The sequence below is a fragment of the Leptosomus discolor genome, chromosome 11, assembly GCF_034619465.1.
Source record: "Leptosomus discolor isolate bLepDis1 chromosome 11, bLepDis1.hap2, whole genome shotgun sequence".
In the NCBI taxonomy this organism is placed as follows: Eukaryota; Metazoa; Chordata; class Aves; order Leptosomiformes; family Leptosomidae; genus Leptosomus; species Leptosomus discolor.
The window spans coordinates 14,813,434-14,840,050 of NC_141401.1; the positions used below are offsets into that span (position 1 = coordinate 14,813,434).

The window sequence follows — 26,617 nt, forward strand, 5'->3', positions numbered from 1 at the left end:
CTTCACCCAGGAAAGAAAAGCTCTTCTTGAAGCAAGTTTGAAAGCACAGAAGAATGATGCTCAAATTGCCCCCAGCCAGCCCAAACCAGATACAGAGTCCCCAGGTTCCCTGTACGTAAGCATGGTAGCATTCTCCACCCAGAAACACAGTATGTGTCCAGAAGGACAGGCCAGCAGACATTTGAGCTGGTTCACGAGTTCAGTCTTTTCCCTCACTGCTCATGCAAAAGTTTACACTAAATCACATGGCCTACCTGGCTGGCTCAGCACGGAAAGAGCCTAAGGATGCTCAGTGCCCAAGGATGGTCCATGCTCTTCATCTCTGATTTGCATTGTCCCCACTGTAAAGTTTATAGATGATCTGCAAACCATGCAGAAAGAATCCTTACCCTAGTATAAAGTCACAAAGAAAAAAAACAGCCCACCACTTTCAAGCTCACACATACTCTAGCAAACCACAGGCCTAAAGTGTAAGAACCACAGCAAAGTCCCAATAGGAGGAAAGAGAGAAAGCCTATACTGTTTTTTCCTAACTGTTGGGTTTCTGTGTGTCTGTGTTTACAGAGAACGTGTACAAACAGAACATTGAGCAGCTGGATAAGGTCAGGACAGAGTGGGAACAGGAACATATCAAATCCTGTGAGGTAAACATTGACTTTTGCAGCGATACGTTTGTGCGCTCTTTATTTTATCCTACTTGCAGATATCAATCTAAGACCTGAGATATCATCCCAAGGGTTTTGCTGTGTGCTTTACGTGGAGTCTCAGTAGATGTCTCTGCAAAAAAGCTGCAAAAACTAGAGTTGATTTAGACATAGCTGCTAGCTGTCTCACTTGCTTACACTCTCTTTGCTTGTTCAGCACATGTAGGTAAATGTAAAGGAGGGGAATAAGTGCAGAGGTGCGAGAAGTGGAGCAATATATGAATGGGTACAATCTATTTGCAAGCATTTGCTGCCACTTTTCACCTGGAACTTGAGAATATTTTAGCGATAATCTTCTATCACAGCCAAGATAAGGTTGTTTCTCAAATAACTGCTTTGTGACAAAATGTAATTTCAGTAGAAAATGAGCAGAAAAGTAGACATGAAAATTCATTTTTAGTTAAAAAAATTAATTTAAAAATTGAAACAAGAAGAATGCAATTAATCCATTAAAAATGAACAAACAAGATTCCCTTTAGATTATGTTTTGCAAGAGGCTTCTGATACGGCTTCTTTTTCCAATTCAGGAGAGGTTTTTTGTATGTGGTTTTTGTTGTTTTTTTTTTTTGTTTGTTTGTTTGTTTTTTTTAAATCTCACAAGTTCAGTGGAGATTAAAAATAAAATTTTCTGGCTAAGCTAAAAATGTATTACCATAACATTCTGAGAGCAAAAATATCCAAGCCACCCAGAATCTTTATTTTCATAGCACTTTATGTTCACCTGCAAGAACATCTGCCCTCTGTCATGCAGTAATCTTTAATGTAACGGGTTCTATTGAAGTTTCTATTTCCATTATGCTGAGGACGGACAAGGAGTTTTGCATTTGGCTAGTAAGTTTTGCACAACAGTTTACAGGAACTGGTTGACATCCAAATCAGCCACATATTTGGTTGTATTAATCATTCAGATACATTTGCCCATCTGCTAAAATATGATTTTGCCATGTTTACTTGTCGCAGGCTTTATTTCTACACAAAATAAAATGCCAGGAGCATAGCTTTCCAGTTCTCTGCTTCCTCTTAAATATTCCTTATCTCAGAGGACTGGAAAGTCCCATGGCTGGCACAGCAGACTTTCCACAGAAATTGTGCCAAGCCTTAATTTTCCCAAGATGCACATTTTCCCCCTTCCTAAAAAGCCAACAAACAAGCGAAGTGTTCCACAGCCTAACACACTTCATTTCTCCCACATGGCTAAATTCTGAATAGTCCACAGTGCTTGTGGCCTGCCTGCTGATTAATTCAAACAACCATTCATAAAAAGGGCATCTTTAACGCCTTCTTTTAAAAGTGCTTGTAGATAGAAGAACTGATAGATTTTTTGGAGGCATTAAGAACTAGTAACTACTACAAAAAAACAGCTTAAGATCCCGAACTTCTGGCTGCACAGTGGGGAATCTGGAAGTGCCGAGATTACTTAGGTCTCCGCGTGCTGGACATACACAGCCCAAAAATCTTGGCTAGCAAATGGCAGCACTGGGATGACCTTTATCGTGGGGGCTGTGCCGTATTCCTCGACACGGGATGTCCAGCTTCACTAGCAGTCTGTTGCACAAGCTGACAGAGCACAAAGGTGTGTCTAACACAACACCCAGCTGTACTTTGCCAAGAGCTTGACAAGGCCAGAGCCTCTACACTTCCCTCCTTGACGAGCTGTGTTTCCCACCAGGACATCTACCTGGAAAATTCCCAGTCGGCTCCTGTGCTATTTCAGCAGCCCCTGAGGGGCTAGGCTGCAGCCATAGGCTTTTTGTTCAGAATGGGTATTGAAATACTCATTTGCTACCCTTCAGGCTCTCTTTAAAAGCTTTTTCTCTCAGAAATTGGTCCCAGTGCCAGCTTACTCCCTCAACGGACTCTTTTTTTTTCTGTTTGAGGGCTTTTTTGGTGTTTTTTTGTTTGTTTGGTTTTTTTAGATGGTAAGATATTAGATGGCAGGCAGCATACCCAACTGAATGTTCTCCTGAATATTGTATACATTTGTGGTGTTCTGGACATAATTACTAGCAAAAGGAGATGGAAACAGATGGCTGGAAGCATCTGAGCTTTTCACACCTCATAGAAAACCAAAAATTGATGTTCTACTTATAACAGTACAACTTAGAGACCACAGTGGTTGTTTTTTTTGTGGTTTTTTTTTTTTTCCCCTAAAGTTTTTAAAGAAAGCATTTATCTGCCTCTTCTCCCAGCTCAATTCAAACTTTTCCTCTCTTCCCCCTTCATTCTTCCCAAACTGTGCAACAACATGAGAAAATCAGACAGATAAGGAAGGGAGTAAACACTGCAGAAAGAAAAATGCCTTCTCTTTACCATGAAAATAACCTTGGAAACAAAGAGAGGGGACTCCAGAGATCCTCAAATAGTTTCAAAACACAAAAGTTTGGAAAGACATTTTAGAAGGCAGAGATGGACAGTTTTGGCTCTCATGACAGTACTCTACTGACCTGTTAAACATCAAGATTTCAGTGCGATGGGCAGACAGGACCCTGACTCTGAAATCCTTGGCAGTAGAGGTAGCAGTGAAATCCAGATCCTAATCCCTCTTCCCTGCTTTATTTTTGTCTATAAAGCATAACTTTAATTTTGTGCCATCAATTAAAACAAATTCTCGAGCATGAACAAGTAGATACAGTTTCACCACTAGCCGAAAAGATGTTGTTTACAAAGGATCCTTCAGAAGGGTTTGCAGACTCACGTACTCAGCCCAGAGAAGCCCCAGCCCTGTCACTGCCTGCAATGCAAATAAAGAAGTACCACGAGGCTATGTCACAACTCCTCTTCGGCTTTAGGTCTTCCAGCTCCAGGAGTGCGACCGCATCGCCATCCTCCGCAACTCGCTGTGGGTTCACTGCAACCAGCTCTCCATGCAGTGTGTGAAGGATGACGAGGTAAGGGCACCTGCCAAGTAGCTTCGCGTGCAGAGGAGGAAGAGGAGGAGCAAGAGTGCTCTAACAGTACAGCACAGGCTTGCCCTTCTCTGCACGTGCTGTTTCCAGCAAACTGGCTGTTGTGCATGTTCAGTGAGGAGGGAGTATTCTTAATCTAGCTTGTTCCCTCTAGACGCAAACCCGATATATGCTTGGATGTAGACCATCTGTGTCACACTTGGTGACACTCACACGTCTCCTCCACTCAGTTTGTTGGGGAATGCTTCCAGCTACCAGAATGCTCAGTCAAATATATTTGGGCTCAGGCACAACTTTCAGAAAGGCATCCAGTCTTGGTCTCAAAATTGGGAAACAAAGAATACACTAGCTCTGACTTCGAATGGTTGTTTCCTGCTATTAATGTCTTTATTGCATTGAAAAGCCCTGGACTGCCTTCATCCTCCTCTCTTAAAAGAATATCCAGAGCACAAATAAACAATTGTGTTTACAGAATGTTGCATGGGGGATACGCCAAAGATCCATCCAGGTCAGACACGTACCAAGTACAAAGTGTCTCTTAAGGAGAAAATTATTAGAAGAGCACTAATCATTAATTCAACGTGAAATGTTAAAAATGAAACTAAATTTTTTGATTCTGTTTTGTAGCTGTATGAAGAGGTTCGGGTCAGCTTGGAGAACTGCATTGTAGAGTCAGACATAGAGTACTTCATTAAGACTAAAATGACAGGAACACAACCCCCAGGTAATTTTTCCTACTGGTCTTGTCAGATGAGTCACCTATTAGGCTGATGCTGCAGTTGCAGTACCTGTCCTTCAGAGGTGGAGCCAGCTGGAGGAGTTTCTGCGCTGGCTATTCATTCCCACCTGCCGTGGCTCTCTTCCCCCTCACTGTGCTGCCATAGATTCTTGCGTGGCATTGTAAGTGGAGGAGCTGAATGATCCAGGTTAAAAATAACCCTCCAAAAAAGAAAAAAAAAGTTGTTTTGGCTTTGCAACCAGGCTCATTTCACAGTACAGCTGAACTGACACTGCTAAGGAGGTGGCAAACTGTCTTGCAGAGAGCTGGCAATCTCAAGTTCCTGCAGCGGTGACAACTCAGAGCCAACTTACCATGTAACTGCACCCTGGTGTCCCCTTGACAGTAATGCTGCCTCTTTATTTGTAGCACAGAGAAGACCAGACTTTGTATTGTTTTGTTCCACGTGCCCAATGGGGAATAATGTCTTTTGTCCTCTCAGTAAGTTGTCTGTATAAGGGCAAGACTAGTTGGGGGAAATTTTGAATGAAATTGGCTTTGCCTCAGGATGCAGAAGCGATACAAGGTTCACAGACTCTGTCCATTCAAGCCAAAGCAGCCTTTTCATTGACTTCAATGATCAAAACCTCTGGGCTGAAATGGAGACTGAGACAGCAAGAGCTAAGAGCAGTTGTAAAACAAAAACTTAACTGCTGTAGGGTAGGAGTTCTCCTAACACATCACCAGAAAGGAGGCTTGTTTCATATGGCCAAATACAAACCACACCCTCTTACTTCAACAAGCAATACAAGATATTTACAGACAGAGTGAATGCTTGCACTTCTGTGCAGCTGCTGCAGTACACAAAGATTCCCAGCCTTTGTCAAAGCAGAGAAAAATCCCTATTTCATCTCCTCGTTAGTTGATGATACATATCTATGCTGAAAAGATCTCTTCCTCCATTTCTTTTTATTAAATCTATGCACTGATACTGTTTTACTTCCACTGTCTGATCTAACATCATACTGCTATGTCAAAAAGAAAATCCCCTCTATGCCCTCAGCAGTATCAATTGAGCTTAATCCATTCAGGGTGGGGAATAAGCTGTACTGGCATAAGAAAATTTTATACTGATAAACACTTTACTATACTTTATATCTTCCAGGCTAGGAGTTGTGCAGGTACAAACAGCAGTATGAACGCCCTGTCCCAAGGGACAATTATGTTGGACAGGAACAGCTTACACCCCTTTGATTTCACTGCAGAGCTCAGAGCTGGCAGCAATATCACCCCAGGAACTTCTTCAGCAGAGCTGGATGCTGCCACTAACTCAGCACTGAGCTATCCGAGGCCTGTTTTTCACTCAGCCTTTCTGTCATTACACCTATGATGGTTAAGAATTGGGTTTTGGGCAATTTTTTTACAATTAATATATTGATACTGGTGCACTGGATGCCATTTTGCTAGTATAGTTTATTCTTCTTCACATAGGGGATTTAAATTCACTGATATAGGAGCATTTACCAAGGAAAAACTACATTTTCATTGGTGGAAGGGAGAACTGTGCCTTGCAACAGTGTAAAACATCTTCCGTATACCAAGAAATTTGTAATTCTCACCTTGGGGTTTTTTGTGTTTTTTTTTTTTTTTTTTTTTTTCCCCCCATGTGAGATTTCTCATTCTCCAGTCGCCTAGGCAATTTTCTGCAAACAGCTCTTCACTATGTCAGGACTCATTTCTAATAAGAAATAGGTGAGAGAAAACCCTTGAGAGCTTTATGAAAGGCAAAGAAACTACTGACTTTCTTTTTTGCTGTTGGGTTGTTGGGGTTTTTTTTGCCACCTTCTAGGTGACATGTTCTGGAAGTAGCATCTGAGTAGCTTCACAGCTCTGGCTAATGAGTTTGCACAGCAGCACATGGTGAGCTGTTGATCTGGTTTATTATTTGCAAAATGCAGGAGGAAATCCACGTGTGGTTTTGCATTGTGTAGCAGAAGACTTTCCTCCTGACCAAACTTTTTGGTTTCCTGATGCTATTGCTCACTCCCCTCTTCTACCTCATTGTACAATGCATTATAGACTAGAAACAATACCAAGGTAACAAGGGTAATAGGAGACCCTTAAATTGGTCAGAAAACTCCCTAATTACTGTAAGTCTCATTTGCAGGGATTCTTCAGCTCACTGGTTGTACGTGCCTGCTCTGCTTATGATCGTGGCTGACCCAATGTGAGAATGTCAATAACCTTTAGTCCCAGTCCAATGTCCTTAATTTTCAGGTATCAGAACAGAGATAATGCGGTATCACAGACTTCACTCATGTTTGTTTGACTTTAACACAGAGAAGCCAGAAAGGGTGTGTGGCCATCAGCTCTAAGCAACTACACTGGGAGCTACGAGATGAAAAATAAATAAATCCATCTGTTACCATTTCATCTGTAAAGCTAGATTTGGAAATGGTCTCAATTTCACCCTTAATGATGCCATAGGGGAGAATGAAGGAACTGTAATGTAACTGTGTTTGAGAGAACAAAAACCAAGTATCTCTAGGTAAACAGCAAACCAGCTCTCAGGAGGTGGAAAGGGGAGATATGAAATGTAGGGAGTCACTCAAGCACAAGCACAGACCAGGAAATTGTTCATTATTGCTGCTGGCAATAATGTTCAGAAATGTCCACAGCTCTGACAAAAACTCCTGACTTGACACATTAAGGAAAAAAGAAACAAAGGACACAGCAGCCACCATGAACATGGTCCCAGGCTCACAATGACCACGCTCTGCTCTCTTAAATCCTGAGCTTTAAGGCAGCAGAAGAAACAGTCACGGAGGAAACCACCTTCTTAATTAGGGATTGACACAGCTATTAAAATGGTTCTTCAGGATCTTGACTGTGCTGGTCTCAGGTCAAGCATGCCTTTCTACCAAGGACATACCTGCTTACAGTCACTTGAATGGCTTTAGTCAAGTCCCCAGGTCCTAAGCGGCTCCAGCCACATTACAGCAGAGTGCAGATAGGTGCCGTATCACAGTTTGCTCCAGCAGCCCCTGGTGGTTGCAACTGTTATTTGCACTCTAGTGGGAAGAAAAAGTTTTGCTTGTTTGAACATCTCACTTTTATCACCCTGTTGCAGATGCAATAGGATATGAGAACTACTACAGCAGAGAACCAAACAGAAGCAACAGCAGCCCAACTCAGTCTTGTGGGATGATGAAGAGGTGAGTGGCAAACTTCAATTCCCAGAGCAGGCATTTCTCCATATGAATAGCAATGTGTGATGACAGGGAAGAGGACCTGGGAAGTTATTACTTCCTTCATTGTAGCAAGAGGCAGCTACTTATGAATAAATATAAGTTGACAGAAGTAGTAAACCAGAGTCAGAGTAATTTTGCCATGGCCTAGTGGGAAGAGAGACAGGGAATGAGTTCACAAAACAATTAGTTGGCCAGCAATGGATAGCAGTCACTTACTTCCTCCTTCCTAGCGAGCCATGGCACATAGCAGCAAAACCACTTTGTTCAAGGAAGGGCAAAGATGAATCTTGCTGGGAGCGAAGGCTGGGGAGAGCTGTCTTTTTTGGCAATACCTCCTAGCTTACTGCACTGTCCAGCTGAGCAGAACAAAGAGCTGCTCTCTGTAGCTAGACCAAAGGAAAAAACACTTAGCAGAATAACTGTGATGATTAGGGAGGCGATTTTTCTTTTTCTGATCCATTTATGCAGTTATATCAGCAGAAGAGCGTGGTAGATCTATTGTTTTAAATATTTTACACTCAAATGGCAAATTCACAGTGGGAATGGCATCGTATTGAAAGCAGAAGAGCTTTGTATTTTGACAAGCCACATTACATGGCAAAGGCAAGGAGCAGGCTGTGATTTCCCATTTAAAATGTAGTCCAGGCTTGTTAGTGAGCTGATAAGGTTAATATACAATACTTTGGTTTTCAGTTGGAAACCAGATCTTCTATAATAATGAATTCTAATGCTGCACCCTATACAGTTACAGAAGACAATTGTACTGCCATTTAGAATACAACTGTGCTCTGCAAGCAGCCCATGGAAACTCAGTTCGAGTTTTTCAGAAACTGTTGAGTTTGGATGTCCATTTTCCAGCAACACTGAGCATTCACCAGCTGTAAAATCAGACCCTTTAAATATGCCTTAAGCACGCAATGCTATTTCTATCTATGCTTGAGAATCCTAACTCATTTTCTCACTTCACTTAGTCTCCAGAACCAGCTGTGATACAGAAAATAACAGAAAATAGGGAGAGATTAAAAAAAAATTCCCTTAAACTCACAGTTTTAAAAAAGGCTCATTGTACAAGCTTTGTATTTTAAATCGTAATAGAGTTTTCCTTAAAGACAAAGAGATGATTATCTCTTATAAACAATTGATAATTCTCATATTAATGTTGTGAAATAATTGTACTTTTGCACTGTGAGCCTTTGGATCAAGAACTATACTATTGGGCGCATTTTATGTACTGATGGCTGATGGTTCACTATTCTGCTGCTTAAAATATATTTTTAACTGAAGATAAATATATCTACAGCATAAATGAAAACAGACAGCCGCGGGAAGAGGTGACATCTACCCAGTGCTGCAGCAGATGGAGGGAAGGTTGAGTCAGACAGCTGAGACGAAGGAATGCTCATACCCAGTACTGTTCACTCACTTTGGCCCTGGCTTCTCTTGGTTCTGCAGGTTCTCTGGACTACTGCATGGAAGCAGCAAAAACTACACGGAAAGTGCCACTCCTTCAGCCCCTCCTCTTGGTATGCCTCTTCAGGAAATAAGTCTACCAGATGTGTTTGTTTTAGATCACATTGCTAACTCAAGCTTTGACATGGAGCAGAGATGGTACAGCAGATATTTCCATGTTGGTCGTCAAGAGGGAGAGTAGTCTGGAAATTAATTTAGCTCGGATGCGTATTAAACTAATTCCCCAGTTTAAAGTGCCAAATAATCCATACAATCTTCAAACTCTCTGCCTAGGCAAGGGGGAACTGTACATTCAGAACAACACAGTCTGACTTGGATAATAGTTTTCTCCTAAGGCTGAATACACTACCTCTAAAAAGCCCAAGAGAATACCTAAAGTTTTTAAACAGACCAGGTTCATGCCTTATGAATGCAAATATCCATCTTGTTTCGCAGTTATGCTGTCTTATTGTAACCCTTGCAACTAGGCATTCATCAGATGACATTTAAAACATAGTATTTTGACTATGCAGAAAGTAACAGCTTCTGGCATTTTTATTGCTTTGATTTAAAACAAAAACATTTTAACCGTGATTCTTGCCTAAAGAAAATACAAAGCTGATTTAGAACAGCTTTAAAACATACCCAAATAAATTTTCTTTGTCAGGTCAGCCTGCTTGGGCACCCAGAAACGTAGCTCAGACTATCTTATTTCTTGCATTTGGTGCTCAGCCCAGGTAGACACTCCAGTGCTATCAAACATCAGCTGGACCTGCCAGGCACCAGCTCGGACACATGCAGAGCAATGCAGTGCTGAGCAGTTGAGGATAGTCACTCCTGAATTTCCTTACGCTGGGCACAGGAGGGGGGAGTGTTCTCTGGACAAGACCCTCAGCAATGGCAAACACTCTCTGTGTTCAGCTTTTTCAACTGCTCCCATGCTTGTCTTTCAAAATCTGAAAAGTCAAGGAGTCGACAGTGCTCCTTAGAGCAGGACAACTGAACCAGGATCGACTGGGGGAAGGTACAGGCACCCCGGCTGCTCCATGCACTGTCAGAGCATTATCATCCCGCTGAGGAGTCATATGTGTGAAACTTCTGCTCACCTCAACAGTAGGGGAAGCTCTCAGGCAGATGCTGGGAAAGAATAAGAGGTTTCCCTAATTATGACAAGCTGGATTAAAACAACATCTGCCAAAAAAATTAGGTCAGTGACAAATAGCTATCTGGGAACTATGTAAACTATTGGAAGATGTCGGGTGACCCATCAGCACATTATTTTTAATTTTTCTCAAGGGAAAATGAAAAGCCCTATGTGAGTCACTGAACTGCTAGAATTTTATACCACCAGCACCAACTCTTTTAAACCACTTTAGTCACAGCATTTCCCTCTTTGGACCATTTGGATTGTGCTTTAGCAGGGTAAACATTTTTCCCAACCTGGATAATGCTAATGCTAGTTTCTGACCTCCCACAAAGTTCAATGGGTGTTTTGTCATCTAATCAATGGGACACAGTTTTTGTGCAAGACTTCACCTACAGTTCACAGCAGCTTTTCTATACATGTACATCTCCAGACAGAGAGAGAACAGAAACACTTGTATTTGTGAACTCTTGCATATGATCCCATGCATTTATAAGCAACTGAACTCTTTGTTTCTGTGGTGTGTTTTTTTTCCCCCCCGCTAGCAGAGAAAACAGATGGAGTCTATGCATCCATTTTTGTAAATGACCAAGCTGGAATCACATCATCACAGGACTACAGAGTACTTTATGACTACACAGCCCAGGTAACGAAAGCCTTCAAAATAAATATTTCAAAGTGTCAGATTTAAAATAGATGATGTTGATCCAAACATCCTGAAGGTGTTAACTCTGTGAAGGAGGTGTTTATCTTCACTTCACAGCCAGGGACACTTTGAGAATTACTGGTCAAGATCACATGCAGACGCCAGGAATCCAAACCGCCAGTTCTTGGCGCACACCACTAGACAATGCTGCCGCAAGATGAAACAATAAGATTTTTTGCAAGTGATTACACATTAGTGTAAGCACTCCTCAATTAGTGCTGAGCTGTTACAACCTCCTTCTAGAGATACAGGAGACTGCAAACACAAGGAAAACTATTTTTTTAGGGGATGATGGCTAAGTATGCAGTATTGTGCATTCTGAACTTACATCTCTTGGAAATGTTTTCCTAGGGAAAATGGCTACAGATCCCTCATGTACCATGTTCCTCATAATACAGATGCTTATCTAGCAGCTCTTCTCCATCTGATCTCACTTATCGTCCAGAGAGCCCTGCTCCAGTTTAACACGCTGGCTCTCCATGCTGGAGAGGACTGAATCCATTAAATGACACTCTTTCCCTGTACTTCCATGTTGCAAGTTGCAGAATCACAGTGGACATGATCATGTACCAAAAGATTTTTATAAAGAGCAACCCACATCCTTAACTGGGATATTGAACTCTCACTGGCTTCAGACCTATCTGGGCATAGTACCATTAGTAAAAGGTTGTGACTGGACCGGTTATGAATATTTTCTTATTCAGATGGACTCCAGAACTTCTCTGACTCTTGTTAAACCATTAGCCTCCCCTAATGGGACTTTCACAATTTAATTACATGTCAGTTTAAAGATTCCTTTTATTAGCTTTAGATTAGCAGAAGGAGCAGCATCCAGGAGGTCTTACGTTACAATGCAGAGAGACTCTCACACCAAGGGACCTGCCATCAATTGCTAACACTGAAGAAATGCTAACATGTGACAAAATAGATAGCCAGATAAATTATGAAAACAGAAAAAGGGCTGAAAATTAGCACTTTCTCTTAGGTACAGCAGCATTCTGCCACCATTTATTGTATGTTCTTTTGCTTTGTTTTAAACACTCTTTCATTACTTGTGTGAAATTTCATCCAAGCACAGCTGAAAGTACCTCACTGTTAATGGCAGTTCCCCTGAGGAGACTGCTGGATCTCTTTGTCAGATTCTTACTCCAGGAGTTGCCTTAAAAATATGACACTCATGGATTTTCCCTGCTGAGAAAAGAGCCTGTTACTACTTTTAGTATATTGTATATTGAGGCCTCACACTTTTGAGTCTGTTCTTACCTATTCAGGTACATTAAATTTTGATTTAGCTGACACGTCAAACACCTGGAAGCCTCTCTTACCCTGTTTTCTATTTTACTACGCTGTGGGTAGCAAAGCGGTTTCCCATGGAAAACAGGACAGCACCACTGAACGGACTGATAGCTGCCCGAGAGCTCGGCAATGCCTTACTTGCAACTACTGCATTTGTCTCGGAGATGAAAGTCACCCAGCTCAGGAAGAGTCGCTGTACCTCCACTGATCACTGCTGTTCCGTATTAAAAGAACGGAGGGACCTATTTAAGGCCTGGATTAGTAGAGACACTGTTATCTCCCTTGGGAATTAAGCTGTGCACTGTTTTATTTAGCAATACCTGCAGACTATGGAAGGGTCATGGTTACCTGGTTTAGCACAGTTGTATTTAACCTTTCCAGCCTTCCCCAATGATACAACAGTCAAGTTGCTCACGAAGAGACACCATGGAGGTTGGGGAATTTTGCAGATCTTTAGGAAATAGCCAGATCAGTAAGTGCTTAATCCCAAACATTCCCTGAGTATTTCAGGCTCATTCCCAACCACGACACTGGCAGACTGTTGATGAAAGGCAGGGTAAAAAAACCCCACCAGATACATGCTTGGGGCCTCCTGTGCTCTCAGGCTAACCACATTTCCTTTCCCTGTCTCCTTTCAGAACATGGATGAACTGGACATCAGTGAAGGAGACATTGTAGTTGTCATTGAAGAAAATGAGGACGGCTGGTGGACAGCAGAAAGAAATGGGCAGCGAGGCTTTGTGCCAGGGTCTTATCTCGAAAAGCTTTGATGAAAAGAAGCCCCAGTCCCCAGACTTTAAAAATACTCTACCACTGAAAACAAACTGCACACAATGTCTGCTTCAGCTGACCAAGGGCAGCCCATAATACTGTCTTCTACAATTACCAGTCAGGAAATAACAAACTGACCATGCTTTCTACACTTCCTCCCTCCTGCCCCATCCCAGCACCTCCTGGTCTATGCTGTCTGCAAAAAATTGTCTTCACCTCAGAGACATTAGGACTTGCGTATCTTACCACATTCTTCCTGTGCTCAGCACACTGTGCTGCCATCAGTGTCACAAAGCTTGGCAAATCCAGGAGAAAAATCCTGCCCAGAACTTAACTGCACTAAAGGAAAAAGACCAAGGAAGCAAGTACTGTTTCTCCAGGATGGAGGACCACCTCCAGCCAGCCTGAGAGCCACCCTCATGGTCTCAGCAGCTATGTTCTCTGCCATGGATCCCCTCCACTCACTGCACAGGCCTTGCATTTTTGACAGTGGGGTGGAAAGCACACTCGGAAAGCAGATAGCTTTGATATCACAGGGTCTTAGCTGTACAAAGCAAGGAAGAAGCTCTCTTAAGTTCCTTTTAACCACCCCCTTTCAAACTCCCCTTATAGCACGTGGGTGACCAGGGAGAATGGTGGGAACCCTTCACTGTTCTTTATCAGCATCACTGATGAAAACATGAAAAACAATGAATGCAGCTAGAGAGGAGCACCTGAAGGACTGAGACACATCAGTAGTAAGAAAATGTAAGGCACTCTCCATCATGGCCTTCTCCTAATACAATGAAATCCATGCTATCCATGGCTCTGCTTTGCGCTGGATTCTGGGGTAGCAAAATAAGCTCAGATGATGAGCTCAAGGCTTACTTTTGCCTTGGTTGGATGGTTTCCCCGACACCTCCCTGGGATTTTTTTTATGTTTAAAAAAACAACAAGAAAACAAACAAATAAGCAAAGCCTCCAGCAGTGCTGCACTGCCCTCACCCCTTTCCTCCAAGCACCAGAGAAGTGCCAATTACCTCCTCGTGCAATCTGCATCTCTGTGTCATCAGTGCATTCTCCTTTCAACTCCTCTGGCCACCTGGCTAATCCTCTCCTCCTTTGCTGCCCCCAGGCTTTTCTATCTCTTAACTGCTGTCTACAGCCTCTGCACCTCTGGGATTGCTGGCATAGACATGTCCTGGTTCCTTTCCAGGCACTTCTAATGTGCCTGTTCTTCCACAAACCCTCTTCAGAGAAGTCACACTGCAGGTTCACTGTATTTCAGCTTTATCAGTCTTTCTAGTTCAGTATTTAAGAATGTTTCCAACTGCCACTGTACTTACCAGGGGATCGATAGATACTGTCTGCCACACCTCCTTTTTCAGTATTTCGATATGGTTAAAAAAAATAAAAATCAGTGATTTAATCTGAAGCAGAGCGTGCTATTTCTGGGGGCAGAATGACCTTGTCTGATAAGGTTTCAGGTCTTAAAACTGAACCAAGTCAATGAAAATGAATCAAATCGCTACCCAAAAGGCATGGAGCAGGGAGCAACTGTCAGCTAAGACACAGCAGGAAAGACAAAGAAAAATCTAGACAGAAGAAAAAGCCATAATGGTCAATGCAATTATTCCTTAAATAGAATGAAGGTCAGAGGCACTTGCAGTACTGTATTCTAATTTCTTGCTTCAAGAATGGAATAAAAGTTGCTGCAGGCCCTTTTTCTTTAGTTCCCTGCAGTCCTTTGCACAGGCACACTTGTCCTTCCCACACTTCCCCAAGTTATTATGCAGCACATCTGCACGAGTGCTGAAGGGCTCTTAGCACCTCGCATTACCACAGGCTCAGAGGAACTGCAGGAATTTGAATGGCATTTAAAGCACTAGGTTATATGAACAGTAGTGCTCGTCCAGGCTGAAGATGTTAACGACAAGTTTCCATGACCACGTCTGAATTGAACAGTGATAGAAAGATGGTGCACAATAGCCTTCAACTAGTCCACTGCATTGTAAATGGCAGCTGTCAGAGACAACTACAACATTGCTCGTTATGTACTGCATGAGAGGAAACATAAAGTATGAGAGATTTAATATATTTGCTTCTTGAATACTCAGTCTTCCCCAAAAAGAGAATTGTAATAAACCAACAAATACTTAAATAAATTTAGGTAAGTATTTTGCAGATTATCTTAATTAAAGAGGAAAAAAATAAGCCATTGAGCTGCATCTCCTCTAATTATGTGTAAACACAGATTTTACTAAGACTCCTCGCTTCTCTGGGGGCCCAGACAGCCTCACACAAGACACTGCAGTACTCAGTCCCTGAAATTCTGTTACAGATCATCTTTGCTTACATGTATGACATGGTCTGCATCACCGACAGGCAGCTAGTGGCACAGTGACTGCTGTTTCTACCCCATCAAATAATTTAATATTTTTGCTGTTAAAGTCAGGAAACTGGTTTCCTTTCTACCCGTATTTTCTTCCGTCAAGTAACTACTGTTGTAAGTGCAAGAGTCTATAGACATTTTAAAATCTACCCAGTGTCACAGCATTTGGGTCCCACATGCTAACTCCAGACTGTTCAGGAAATGAAAAAGCAGCAGCAATCTTTTCTCATAATTCCTCTGCTTCGCATTGAAGAATTTGACTGATAAGTAGTTACCAAGCCACATCTAGGCAGTTTGCCCTATCAGTGTGGCAGCACTTGTCAGAAATAGAACAGAGATACCAAGAAATACCCACACCCTCTGAGCACACCCATATTTTAGATGTCATCCACTGCTCCGTCAGTAGGAAAAGCAGGAAGGTCAAATGTAGGCTACTGCCTTAATAGTATTGTCTTAATAACAATGTTCCTTCTCCAGTTTGGTGACACTTGGGCAACAATACTTCAGGGCCTGTCTTATTCAATGTATTCATCAGTGACCTAGATAAAGGGACAGAGTGTATCCTCATCAAATTTGCTGAGGATACAAAGCTGGGAGGAGTGGCAGATACAGGGGAAGGCTATGCTGCCATTCAGCGAGATCTGGACAGGCTGGAGAGCTTGGCAGAGAGAAACAAATTTAAGTTTAACAGGGGCAAGTGTAGGGTCCTGCATCTGGGGAGGAATAACCCCATGCACCAGTACAGGCTGGGGGTCAACCTGCTTGAGATAAGCTCTTCAGAGAGAGACCTGGGAGTTCTGGTGGATAGCAGGATGACCACGAGCCAGCATTGTGCCCTTGTGGCCAAGAAGGCCAATAGCATCCTGGGGTGCATCAAGAAGAGTGTGGCCAACAGGTCGAGGAAGGTTCTCCTCCCACTCTACTCTGCCATGGTAAGGCCACACCTGGAGTACTGTGTTGAGTTCTGGGCCTCCCAGTTCAAGAAGGACAAGGAGCTACCGGAGAGTCCAGCAGAGGGCTACAAAGATGATGAGGGGGCTGGAGCATCTATCCTACACGGAGAGGTTGATAGACCTGGGGCTCTTTAGCCTGCAGAAGCTAAGACTGAGAGGGGACCTTATCAGCACTTATAAATATCTAAAGGGCGGGTGTCAAGAGGATGGGGCCAGGCTCTTCTCAGTGGTGCCCAGCGACAGGACAAGGGGCAACAGGCACAAACTGGGGCACAGGAAATTCTGCTTGAACATGAGGAGGAACTTCTTCGCTTTGAGGGTGGCAGAGCCCTGGAACAGGCTACCCAAGGAGGTTGTGGAGTCTCCTTCCCTGGAGATAATCAAAGCCCATCTGGATGCAGTCCTGTGTGACCCGCTCTAGGCTAACCTGCTTTGGCGGGGGAGTTGGACCAGATGATCTCCAGAGGTCCCTTCCAACTCCTACCATTCTGTGACTCTGTGAACAAAACTGACATATTCAAGTAATCATTTAATTTTCAGGTAAGATGGGAAACTGAAATGGGCCCTTTCCAGTGGAAGGCATTCTTAAACTAAACTCCAAGGTTTTTGATTGAAATTCTTTTTGGACAAACATTTCTGATAAGCCTCCACTTTCATTTTGACTAGCATTTTTTGGCAAGGAGGTGCCAAGCAACATGCAGGGACAAAACAACAGTGGCAAAGTTGTGTGTTTGTCACGTGAACTCCTGTTTCATAGCACACTCGCAATAGGTAGAATACTTTGCTACTGACACTGCTAGTGCTCTTGCTCTGGGTGGGTTCACACACAAGAAGCTGTTCCCAGAGCGCACGGAACACGGGTTTGCCAGCTGCTCTGCAAGGGGGGAATCTAATTACCTTCCCGTGGCTAGTATGTATATACAGACAAACTAATTAAAGAGAAGTTACAATAAAGTTACTGAGCTGTTTTCACACTGAACAGTTTCAGATCTGTAACAGTTAACTCTTGAAATTTTGATTAGGCCATAAGAAACAGGCATCATTATCCATTAAATATGAGCAGCAAGAGAGATTGGGAGTCCACCCACAGAATAGAAACCACAACAGAATAGAAAGGAACTGAGGTTGACACCTGCGGCTCTCATACACGGATTTCGGATTTGAGGAACATGGCCATGAGTTGGCTATGAAAAAGTGTAGTGACAATCTGTTCTATTATTCCTTTAACTGCAACAAGAATTCAAAGGTTGGAAGTAGGCAATCTAGCCCAACCATACCCTTAAACCAGACTCAGATACGCATATCACTCTCTTTTACCACGTTATTATTAACTAAGGAGAAGAACAGGAAAACCTATTTAAAAATAACATTTAACCAACAACAACCATAGGCAATTAGGAAAAGTTTACAAGAGCAGTATGAGACTCATCTCTGCACAGATTTCAGCTGCTGCATAGGGTATTAAAAGCCCCCAAGCGTAGTAAAACTTGGTCAAAGTAGTGTCAGACTAGAAACAGAGAGAGCCAGGTGACCAGCTCTAGGACAGCCAACACAGCCAGTGCTTAACCACAAAGAAAGGACCTCTTGCCAAGCTCACAGGTCCACTGCTGCACACAGCTAGGTTCTAGCATCTTTTACAACTAGTCAGCTGTAAGGAAGAAATCAACCCCTTTGCAACTGAGCAGTCAGCAACAGCAGGAGCACAGCGGCTGTTCAAGGTCTGAAGGGTTTGCCACCTCCTTGAGGACCATGGCTTGAACTCTATTACAAGTAACCCCAGCATACTTCAGCCAAAGTGTTGACATATCACATACTAAGACATATAAGGTAGCAACTCTTACCTTGGATTCCTTCTCGTCTTGCTTCTTCAAGAGGTGCATTCGAGGTCCAAGTCTCCTTTCCAGAGGTAATTTTCTAGGCAGACTCCCAGTTGCAGCTCAGACCTCACTGATTAGTAAATGCAGTTTAAGTGGAAGCACACAGATGCCAAGAGGAGGTTCATTACAAGCCAGGCATCAGGTGGTGTCTAATAGGACCTGGTTGGGCTAAGCACCAGTGGATAACTAATACACTTTCTTCTCTGGTACTACGTAACCCCTTGGCTGTATCATTGCTAGCTGGCTTAACTGTGTGGGCTTAGCGAACTGAGGGGACTCGGCATCACTACTATACAAAACCACAGTCTGCTGCACTGAAAGGTCACTATTAACCATCAGTGTGGACTGACAACAGCTCTTTACAGTATCAGACAAACTGTAAAGGCCTGAAAAGCAGCCTTTGCTGCTCAATACCTTCTCTTTTCCCTTGTTTTGCTGTTCTCTAGCTTGCAGGGCTGGGGCACTGAAAGCAAGGGCAGTTACCATCTACACAGCTACCACTACGTCACATGTCCTCAAACAGAAACTATGCTCACTGTTAGTAAGGAAGGAGAGCACGAAGGTGCCCTTGGTTTGGCCTTCACCCTGAGATCCCTGTCTCCTTGCTGCCATGGGGTTATGGGCACGACCAAACGGCCAAACCTCTGAAGTAAGGCAGAGTTGCCTGATACAAAACAAAACTAAGAACAGCATCAGAGTCAGTCACTACCATTCACCAGCTTCCTAAATTAATGACAGTACCCATCACAGGTGTTTTTATAGTGCAGCTGCGATGCGTTGGGCATGCTCGCTGTAGCTGAGGCTAAAGGAGAGAGAATAGGGTTTTGCTCTGCAGGAAGAAGGAAGATCTGAAGTTGTGATGCTAGGTCACATTGGGCTTCTGGAAAGTAAATGGCTGCTAGGGGCCTGCATTGGCTGATGGACTGGATTTGTAGGGGAAAGGAAACTTGTGTGGAGTAACTAGACTTTGGAAGAGGAACTAGTGTCCTGTCTGTGACTGGGTTATTAACAAAATGACAACGCCCCATCTACTGAGAGAAAGTTGAGAGGGCAAAGAACTTTTAGTCATTATCTATTCTTTGTTAGTAATTAGCAGCAGCCAGCTCACATTTTGGAATAGGGAAGCTCAGAGCCACAGCAATCTCTGGATTTGTGCACTCCTGCAAATTTGATCTGTTTCTAGAATGGCCAAATGATCGCATTTCCATCAAACCAGCCAATGTACATGGTACAGTGCTTATCCTGTCCTGCTACCAGCTGTTAAAGGCCAGCTGACACCTGATCTGGCACAAAGCCACTTGGTGCAACAATAAGAGCACATTAACAGCCTATCACTGCCATGTGGCTGTGGCACTTCTGTCTGATTTACTGTGTTGTATTCTGACTGAAAAGCGCAGACTAAATCTTGCTTTTACATATAAAAATCGTAAAAAAAAATCACTGGGACCTCCCAGCAAAATCAGGAGCAATCCCACTTGACATACCTGAAATTTCTAAGAGGAAAGACAAAAACCACTGGGTGAACATAATCTGGCTTACAATGTAGCTACCAGTTTATAGGCAGGGGTTTCCACATACCGTCCTGAGGATAAAGAGGGTACAAAACAAACTGAGGGGGAGGGGGGGAGTGGCACAAAGAGGGAACAGTACCCAGCACGTTGGTTGGTGCAATACTGAATGAACTATAACTGCATCAGTGGTGCTTCAACTTACATTCTCTTTGACTTTGAAATTCTGGAATTTGCTGCAGCCCCTGCCTCAGGGTAAACAGTACTGCTAAAGAAATTCTAACTTAAAATAGTGTGGTGGGACTGACTGTGAAGCAAAGGTATGAATTTGGAGAACTCACACCTCAGTTTACCCATTCATCACAGGGAATTTGTAAAGCACTTTGATGTCACAAGCTGAAAAATCATTCTGGCATGCTAAGTATTTTTGTGATTGTTCAATCCCAACCTCAGTCTAAACAAGCTAGCACAGGGTGGTGGTCAGATCAATATCTGCAATGGAAAATCCTGTGCAAAAAGGCAAATTATATTGTGTACACAGAGCCATTGCTCGTTTTGTAGTACGACTGGATGGCTCTCGGGAAGGGGGCTGCAGACACAGGATAACACACTCAATGCAAGGGGGAGTTCAGTACATTCCCTTCTGCTTTGCAAGGGCACAAATGCTCAACAGCTGTATCTAAGAAAGAATTGTTCTGAAATTTTAAGCCGAAAACAGTCCATGGAGGAACTTCTTGGGAAACTGGTGAACTTTAACCTTCCCAGGATAAGAATGTTAACATAAGTGTGAATGGGAAAGCTTTCAATGCCCTGATAGACGTGAGAAATGGTTTGTCTTTAGAGAAGGGCTGCACAGCCCTTCTTGTGTCTGAACCCCTTGTGAGGAAGAGACATGAGCACCACTGACTTTGTTCTGCTAAGTGGCAGCTAAAGGTTTTACTACGGTCAGTGCTCAATTCAACAGCCATGGGAGGATTCAAAACCAGAGAACCCCTTAGTCTAGGGACAGAAGACATCTGGAGAAATGCATCCTCCTTGCTCTGCAGGGTCCCATACCAGCTTTTAACCACAGAGCTTATCAGCACAGGCCCTAAATTTAACTGATGTTTGCTCAGTCTGTGTACTGTATCCTCTAGTCACCATTTCTCAATGCTGACATCTTTGTTTCCACCCATTTATACTAACACCGCCAGGCTAAAATGGGGGGTTTAAGCTTTTAAAATGGATATGGTATTCAAAGCACAAAAGTACTTTGTAGAGTGCTGGACTATTAGCAACAAGCACGCTTCCCAAGGATGTGGCATTCTTGAATGAAGTGCCAGGAGCACCCAGTTCTTCTACAGTAGGTACCAGGAAACAGTCTCATCTATTGCCTGTGAGATGTTTGGTACAGGCCTGTCACAGGACCACACACTGTGATCTTTGCCAAAGATGACTTACCCTTCTCTTACTCGAGAGCGTATGAACACTACCCCTGTTTACTTGATGTGCTGGCAGCCTCACTCAGTAACAAGCACGATATAATTTCCTATCTTACTGCTTCCTTTGTCCAGGTAGGAGAAAAATTCCACAATTCTGTTCAAAAGCAGTTTTCTAAGGAGATTCCTACTTTGGTCTACAAAAAGACTGCTTTTGCATGCAAGGAATCCTAGATGCTCCCAGCCCCCCAGATGCTGCTTAAGCATTTTATTTGCATGATGAAAATTAATTCTAGTTCTTCAGTCACAGCTTGATGGAAACACAGGTCTGACGTGGCCATTATCCTGGAAAAAGCCATTATTTAAAATGGTGCAGGAGCCCATTTGTTGAAAGGGGCTGCTGCCTGAAGCACAACACATCTAAGATGAAAGCAAAGCTGTCCGTTCTCCGGAGCATCCACAGGAATAGCTCTATGGTCCCACATTGCTGTGGCTCACCAGTTACCAGTAGTAGTCCATGTTTGCAGGCTTCCGCTGGCAAAGAGAGAAGAGGTTTCAACCCAAAAGCTGTGATGTGAAGCATGACCATTCAGGATCAAGAGAAGCAGGTGAGAGCGAAAAGGAGTGTTGTCCATTGCATGCCACTAAAAAGGCAAAACTTTACAGAAGTGCTTCTTTGCTTGCTCCAGCAGGATCACTGAGTCTCAGTTCGGCTGCTAGGCTTGAGCTCTGATAACCTCATTCACACAGTTAAAGTTCACGTCCAAGTTTGGACTACAACGCCTGGCCATGCTTTCAGGTTAGGGGCAAACTTGTACCTGATGTTCATCTGCAGTGTAAACACACCACACCAAATATAGCTGAACAGCTGCCCTGGAGTCTACACATGGAGGGAAGCCACAGCTGCTGCCAGGCACAGACCCAGCAGAGATTACTGCAGTCACAGCGAGAACTAAGTCAAAGGTGTATGCCTGGATTACGTACCATGAAAACAAAACCGGCTTCATGAAGGCAATGGCCACAGTGAGGAAGTGAAGAAACAGGCAGGCTGACTCTGCATCTCATGTTTAGCTCTGCTACCCCAGCCAGCTGTCAGGCCATTAAACCTGCCTGGGGTGTAACACATGGCAAAGAGCAGCTGTACAGCTGTGTTTCCCCAGCACTTCCTTCTCCTCCATCTACTAACAAGTAGCCTGTGATTCAGCCTTATTTTTCAGCACGAATTGTTGTGATATGCTATACAGAAGGAAACACGACTTAGTTACAGGACTACCTTGGTATATTTTGCAGATATTTTTCACCTGGAAGTAGGAGAGAAGTGCAAAGTTTACATCTACTGCTATGTAGGGCACAGACAAACTATGACACTGCCCCATCAAAAGCTGATCACACCCAGACTTCCAACAAAGCAGCAGCAACGTAATTCTGGTATCTGCCACTGATTTTGCTCCCTCCTGATCAGTCCCAACACTGAACAGTACCACCAGAGATGGACAAACAGCAAATCCAAGAAAGACAGCCCTACAATAGAAGGGAAAGATCAGTGCTGAAGCAGTCTAGAAATACGAGGATGATATGTGAGACAGTGGGAAACAAGGTAAGAGTGCCAGCATCTTACCACACAACAGCCATGCACAGCCCATAGCAACCAACAAATACTGCTGCCACTTTATAGGTCACTGCATCAAGTTTAGCAGTTTGTCAGATGGGGAAAGGTTTGCGCTACCACCCATTTAGATGTAGTATAGATGTCAGTTTGCCCTCTTGCCTTTTAGCAACACCCCAAGCATACATCATGTTTTAAAAGATGCTGCCCCAGACGACCTTTCCATCTACTCAATACAGCTCCAGAGGAAACAGATCAGCGATGAGAAGGTGCAGAGATCAGCAAGATTAGAAAAATGACTTTTGAAAAGGGATGTGGAAGGGGAAGAAGGCTTATTATATGTAGAAAGGGCAGCTGCTCCAGTCAGTGAGGGTGACACCACGAGCAAAAATTCGAAAAGACAACTTAGAGGCTCAGGCAGCAGTTTGCTAAGCAGTGCATTCATCCCAGTGTGTGCTGGTGCTACAGGATATGGTGCAGCTGAAAACCTAAGATCCACTGCACTTAAGAGACTTCTACTGCATTTCAGTGTGATTTATATCAGGCCTAAGATTAAGTCAGTTATAGCATCCACTAACTCTGTATTGTGAGGGCTATCACTACCACTGTTATCACAAGTACTTACCTCAAATCTCATCTGGAACGCCAAGTACTGAAAAATCTCACTGGCTGAAGTAACAGTAAAAGTAGTAACTGCTGAACAGAAGTGGCTAGACTTCATAAGACAGCATTATCAGCATTTGACAGCATAGTAAAACATGAAACTGTAATCAACGTACTACAGTGTAATCAGTCCTACAGAGCTTCTATCAAGCCTATCAACAGGGTTCCAAAAATTATTTATTGGTTCTCTATTTCCTATCCTGTACGATCTTAGTGTAACAGAGCTGGATTTTGGTAGACTCTGCACTACAGAAGACGAGTTGCATGAGATTAAGCAGGGCAACAGGAACATCCTACATACTGAATACTCAAAGTTAAATACACAGAAGAAACCTCTTGGGAGCAGTCAGTTACATCTAAAACTAAGAAATATGACATTTTGCTTGCAGAAGTAGCAGGATTGCCTTATACCCAGCTACAAGATAGACAAGAGGAAATTCACAGGAACTGAAAGTATCAGACAGAAGCCAAGGAAGAAAGAGTTAGAACCAAACTAAATTATCCCAACCCCTACAAAGCACTGGCAGATACAACCATATTAGAAAGGCCAAATTAGTGACATCAACATTCCTGTCTAACACAATCCAAAGTTTATTTATTCACTCTTTCAGTAAGGAAAGTATTTCTTGATGTATCAAACTTATTTCAACTGCTGCAATTTAAGCCCATGATTTTTTTCTTTCAATAGTCATAGGAAATGTATTTTTCAAATACATGAAAGACTTCCACAAAAAGGAAGGGAAGAAACTGAATATTCCCTCTGCTTGAATGCCGACCTTAAAAATAATTAATACATGCAGATTCTGTGCCTGAAGAAGAAAGAGCCAGTTCATCAGTGATGCTAACGTTGAAGGAGAAATTAAGAATTCATGTTCAAAGTGTTAATGAGAACAGCGTTCCACCTTAAGTTTCAACAATGTAAACTAGCTAGGAAACAAAAGAAAAGGGGCATAGCACAGTACAGAAATACTGAGCAACTGAAATTAGCACATGGCTTGGATAGAGTCTATGGTGGAAGCTACAGCACTATGGAGCAAGCCAAACTAGTTGGTACTGGAAGCAATGGACCTGTGGTACTCTTAGCATTGAGCAAGCACAGGCTGGTCTATGGTATTTTTCTCACTAATATTAAGTAGCCCCTCCCACACCACATGCTGCCAGGGCTCAATTGCCTTCGATACTTGAGCTTATCTCAAACTAGCTAATGAAGGTAATTTTATACTACAGTGCAGATTAAAGTCATGCTAAACAGAGTTCAGAAAAACAACTAGCAACTGAAAATGTACTAGAGGAAGGAAAAACTCTTCCGTCTTGCTCACAGCTAAGTCTTTATTTTTTTCTTCGTTTATTTTTTGTGTTGTTCATTGCGACAGTGAAGTCCACACTGGAAATATTGCTTTGAATGTTTACAGAAGCCTCAGTTTCATTACAGTGTAACTTCATTTAAGAGGAAAGAGTCCCAACCTAAGTAACTTGAAAGCTGAAAACCTGCTTATCGGAGTACTACTTCATAGGCCCATGCTGTTCAGACTTTTCCACTGTTCTTTAATACTAACCTGGTTCCTTGCTCAACAGCAAAAAACTCTAAAAGTAAAAAACAAAATCTCATTGCAATGCAAACTTCCTGACTCAGGTGAAAAAACTGGGATGCAAACCTTGCTTACGCTGTTTGGCAATGAGTGAAGCAGAAAGGCACACGGCTTCACTAGCTCGCTAAAAGAGAAACAGTTTGTAACAGCAATCTTTCACTCACAGGATGGAAATCTAGTCTTCTGTCTTATTTTTCTTAGCACATGAATAGTTTGCTAAGAGCAGACTTTTATTAACAGTAGCAGGCAGCCTGGATCCAGCGTACGTGGGAATTCAGCCAGAAGACAAGTAAACACTCTTCTTGGGCACAAACCAGGCTTTTGGAAATTTATATACTTTAGTTCTAGGAGAAATCAAGGGTCTTTAGGTAAAAGCAAGAAATATTGCTCACTTGGACAGCAGGAAGCTCAGCATAAAGACACATTTTAGTACTATTTTTTAAAATACATTTACCATGGAGTAACTTCTCTCTGTATATTCACCCAAATATAGTGCTGTTCTACTAGAGGCAAAGTTAAATGCTAAATAAGCCAGGATTTCTATTGAAATAGGTACACAGAACAGCACTTCCATGAATGGCTGTAACAAACTACACCTGCACTTTTACAGCCTGTAATGCAGAGTAAGAACATCCCCTTGACAAGCAAAACAACCTGTTTTGCTTTCATTGTTTAAAGCTTTTAACAGGACACATATATGCGAACTACAGCTAGGTAAGCCTCACGTTTGTCATCTGCCTTTAATATCAAACTGCCTCCTTTTCTACAGGACTCAGGATTAAGAAACTATTCTCCAGAGTTATACTGGGACCAATGACTGCATTTGAGATGCCTGCCAGATAAGTCTGCCGTTCTGGAATTCTAAGCAAAATGGTTTTACAGGCAATTCAAGGCTTTTAGTACTATGGCAATATTCAACATTAACCAAGCTGAAGTATACTGAACCAGTAACAAATATTTAAGCTGTCTGGCTTCTAATCACCTTCAGAACTCAGGAACTCTACATAACTGGAAGTGATGACAGAAGGTATGGTGGCAAAAATCAGTATTATATCGACACCTACATGAGAACTTGTGCATGCCTCCTTATTTGAGTATGAATCCCACTGTTTGCACTAATTAGCACACAGCAACCCAAGCACATTTACAATACAGGATCATTCAGAGACTGTAAGTAGTAAAACCAGTCAGCTCATACTACAGCTGCATTCATGCCTGACTACAAAGGAGATACCATTTGTTCCCAACTTCAGTGAGACATACAAAATGCCATGTACCAGGCCCTTACGTGTTTGTGCATTTTGTGGGTTTTAATTTTTTGTTTTGTTTTAAACACACCTCCATAACTCTACCCACACATCCAAGACCTGCTGACAAGGCCATTGGTTCCTAAAAACAACTAGGCCACAACAGTTAAGTTTGGTTGGGCTTTGCTTAGATTGTGTCTCACACCAAAAAAAAAAAAAGCTGTAAAACACTTAGTATTTTTCTGAATAACTCAGAAAAAGTTTCCACATTCCAGCATGAGTTCGCTGCATTTTCTAAAGCAAGCAGATACTTCCCCGATCTACAACCAAGTACATGGCGCTATAGCGTCATCTTTATTACAAACCCATGTCTTCCAGCACATGCACTGTAACGTCTCCATAAGTAGCCTCAAAAAGGTACGTTCAGGCTCTTGACTGTG

At 42.8% G+C, this 26,617-nt stretch overlaps 1 protein-coding gene across 1 annotated transcript in view; it reads left to right on the forward strand.

Moving 5' to 3' along the window:
- The window catches only part of PSTPIP1 (proline-serine-threonine phosphatase interacting protein 1), a 54,573-nt gene extending 41,618 nt beyond the window's left edge, over positions 1-12,955 (forward strand). The window contains exons 9-15 of the mRNA XM_086471327.1: positions 565-644; positions 3,494-3,592; positions 4,238-4,334; positions 7,459-7,543; positions 9,032-9,102; positions 10,718-10,818; positions 12,813-12,955. Coding sequence (XP_086327453.1) covers positions 565-644; positions 3,494-3,592; positions 4,238-4,334; positions 7,459-7,543; positions 9,032-9,102; positions 10,718-10,818; positions 12,813-12,944 — 665 coding nt within the window. The 3' untranslated portion in view covers positions 12,945-12,955. The remainder of the gene's footprint in view (positions 1-564; positions 645-3,493; positions 3,593-4,237; positions 4,335-7,458; positions 7,544-9,031; positions 9,103-10,717; positions 10,819-12,812) is intronic.
- Positions 12,956-26,617: the final 13,662 nt, after the last annotated feature.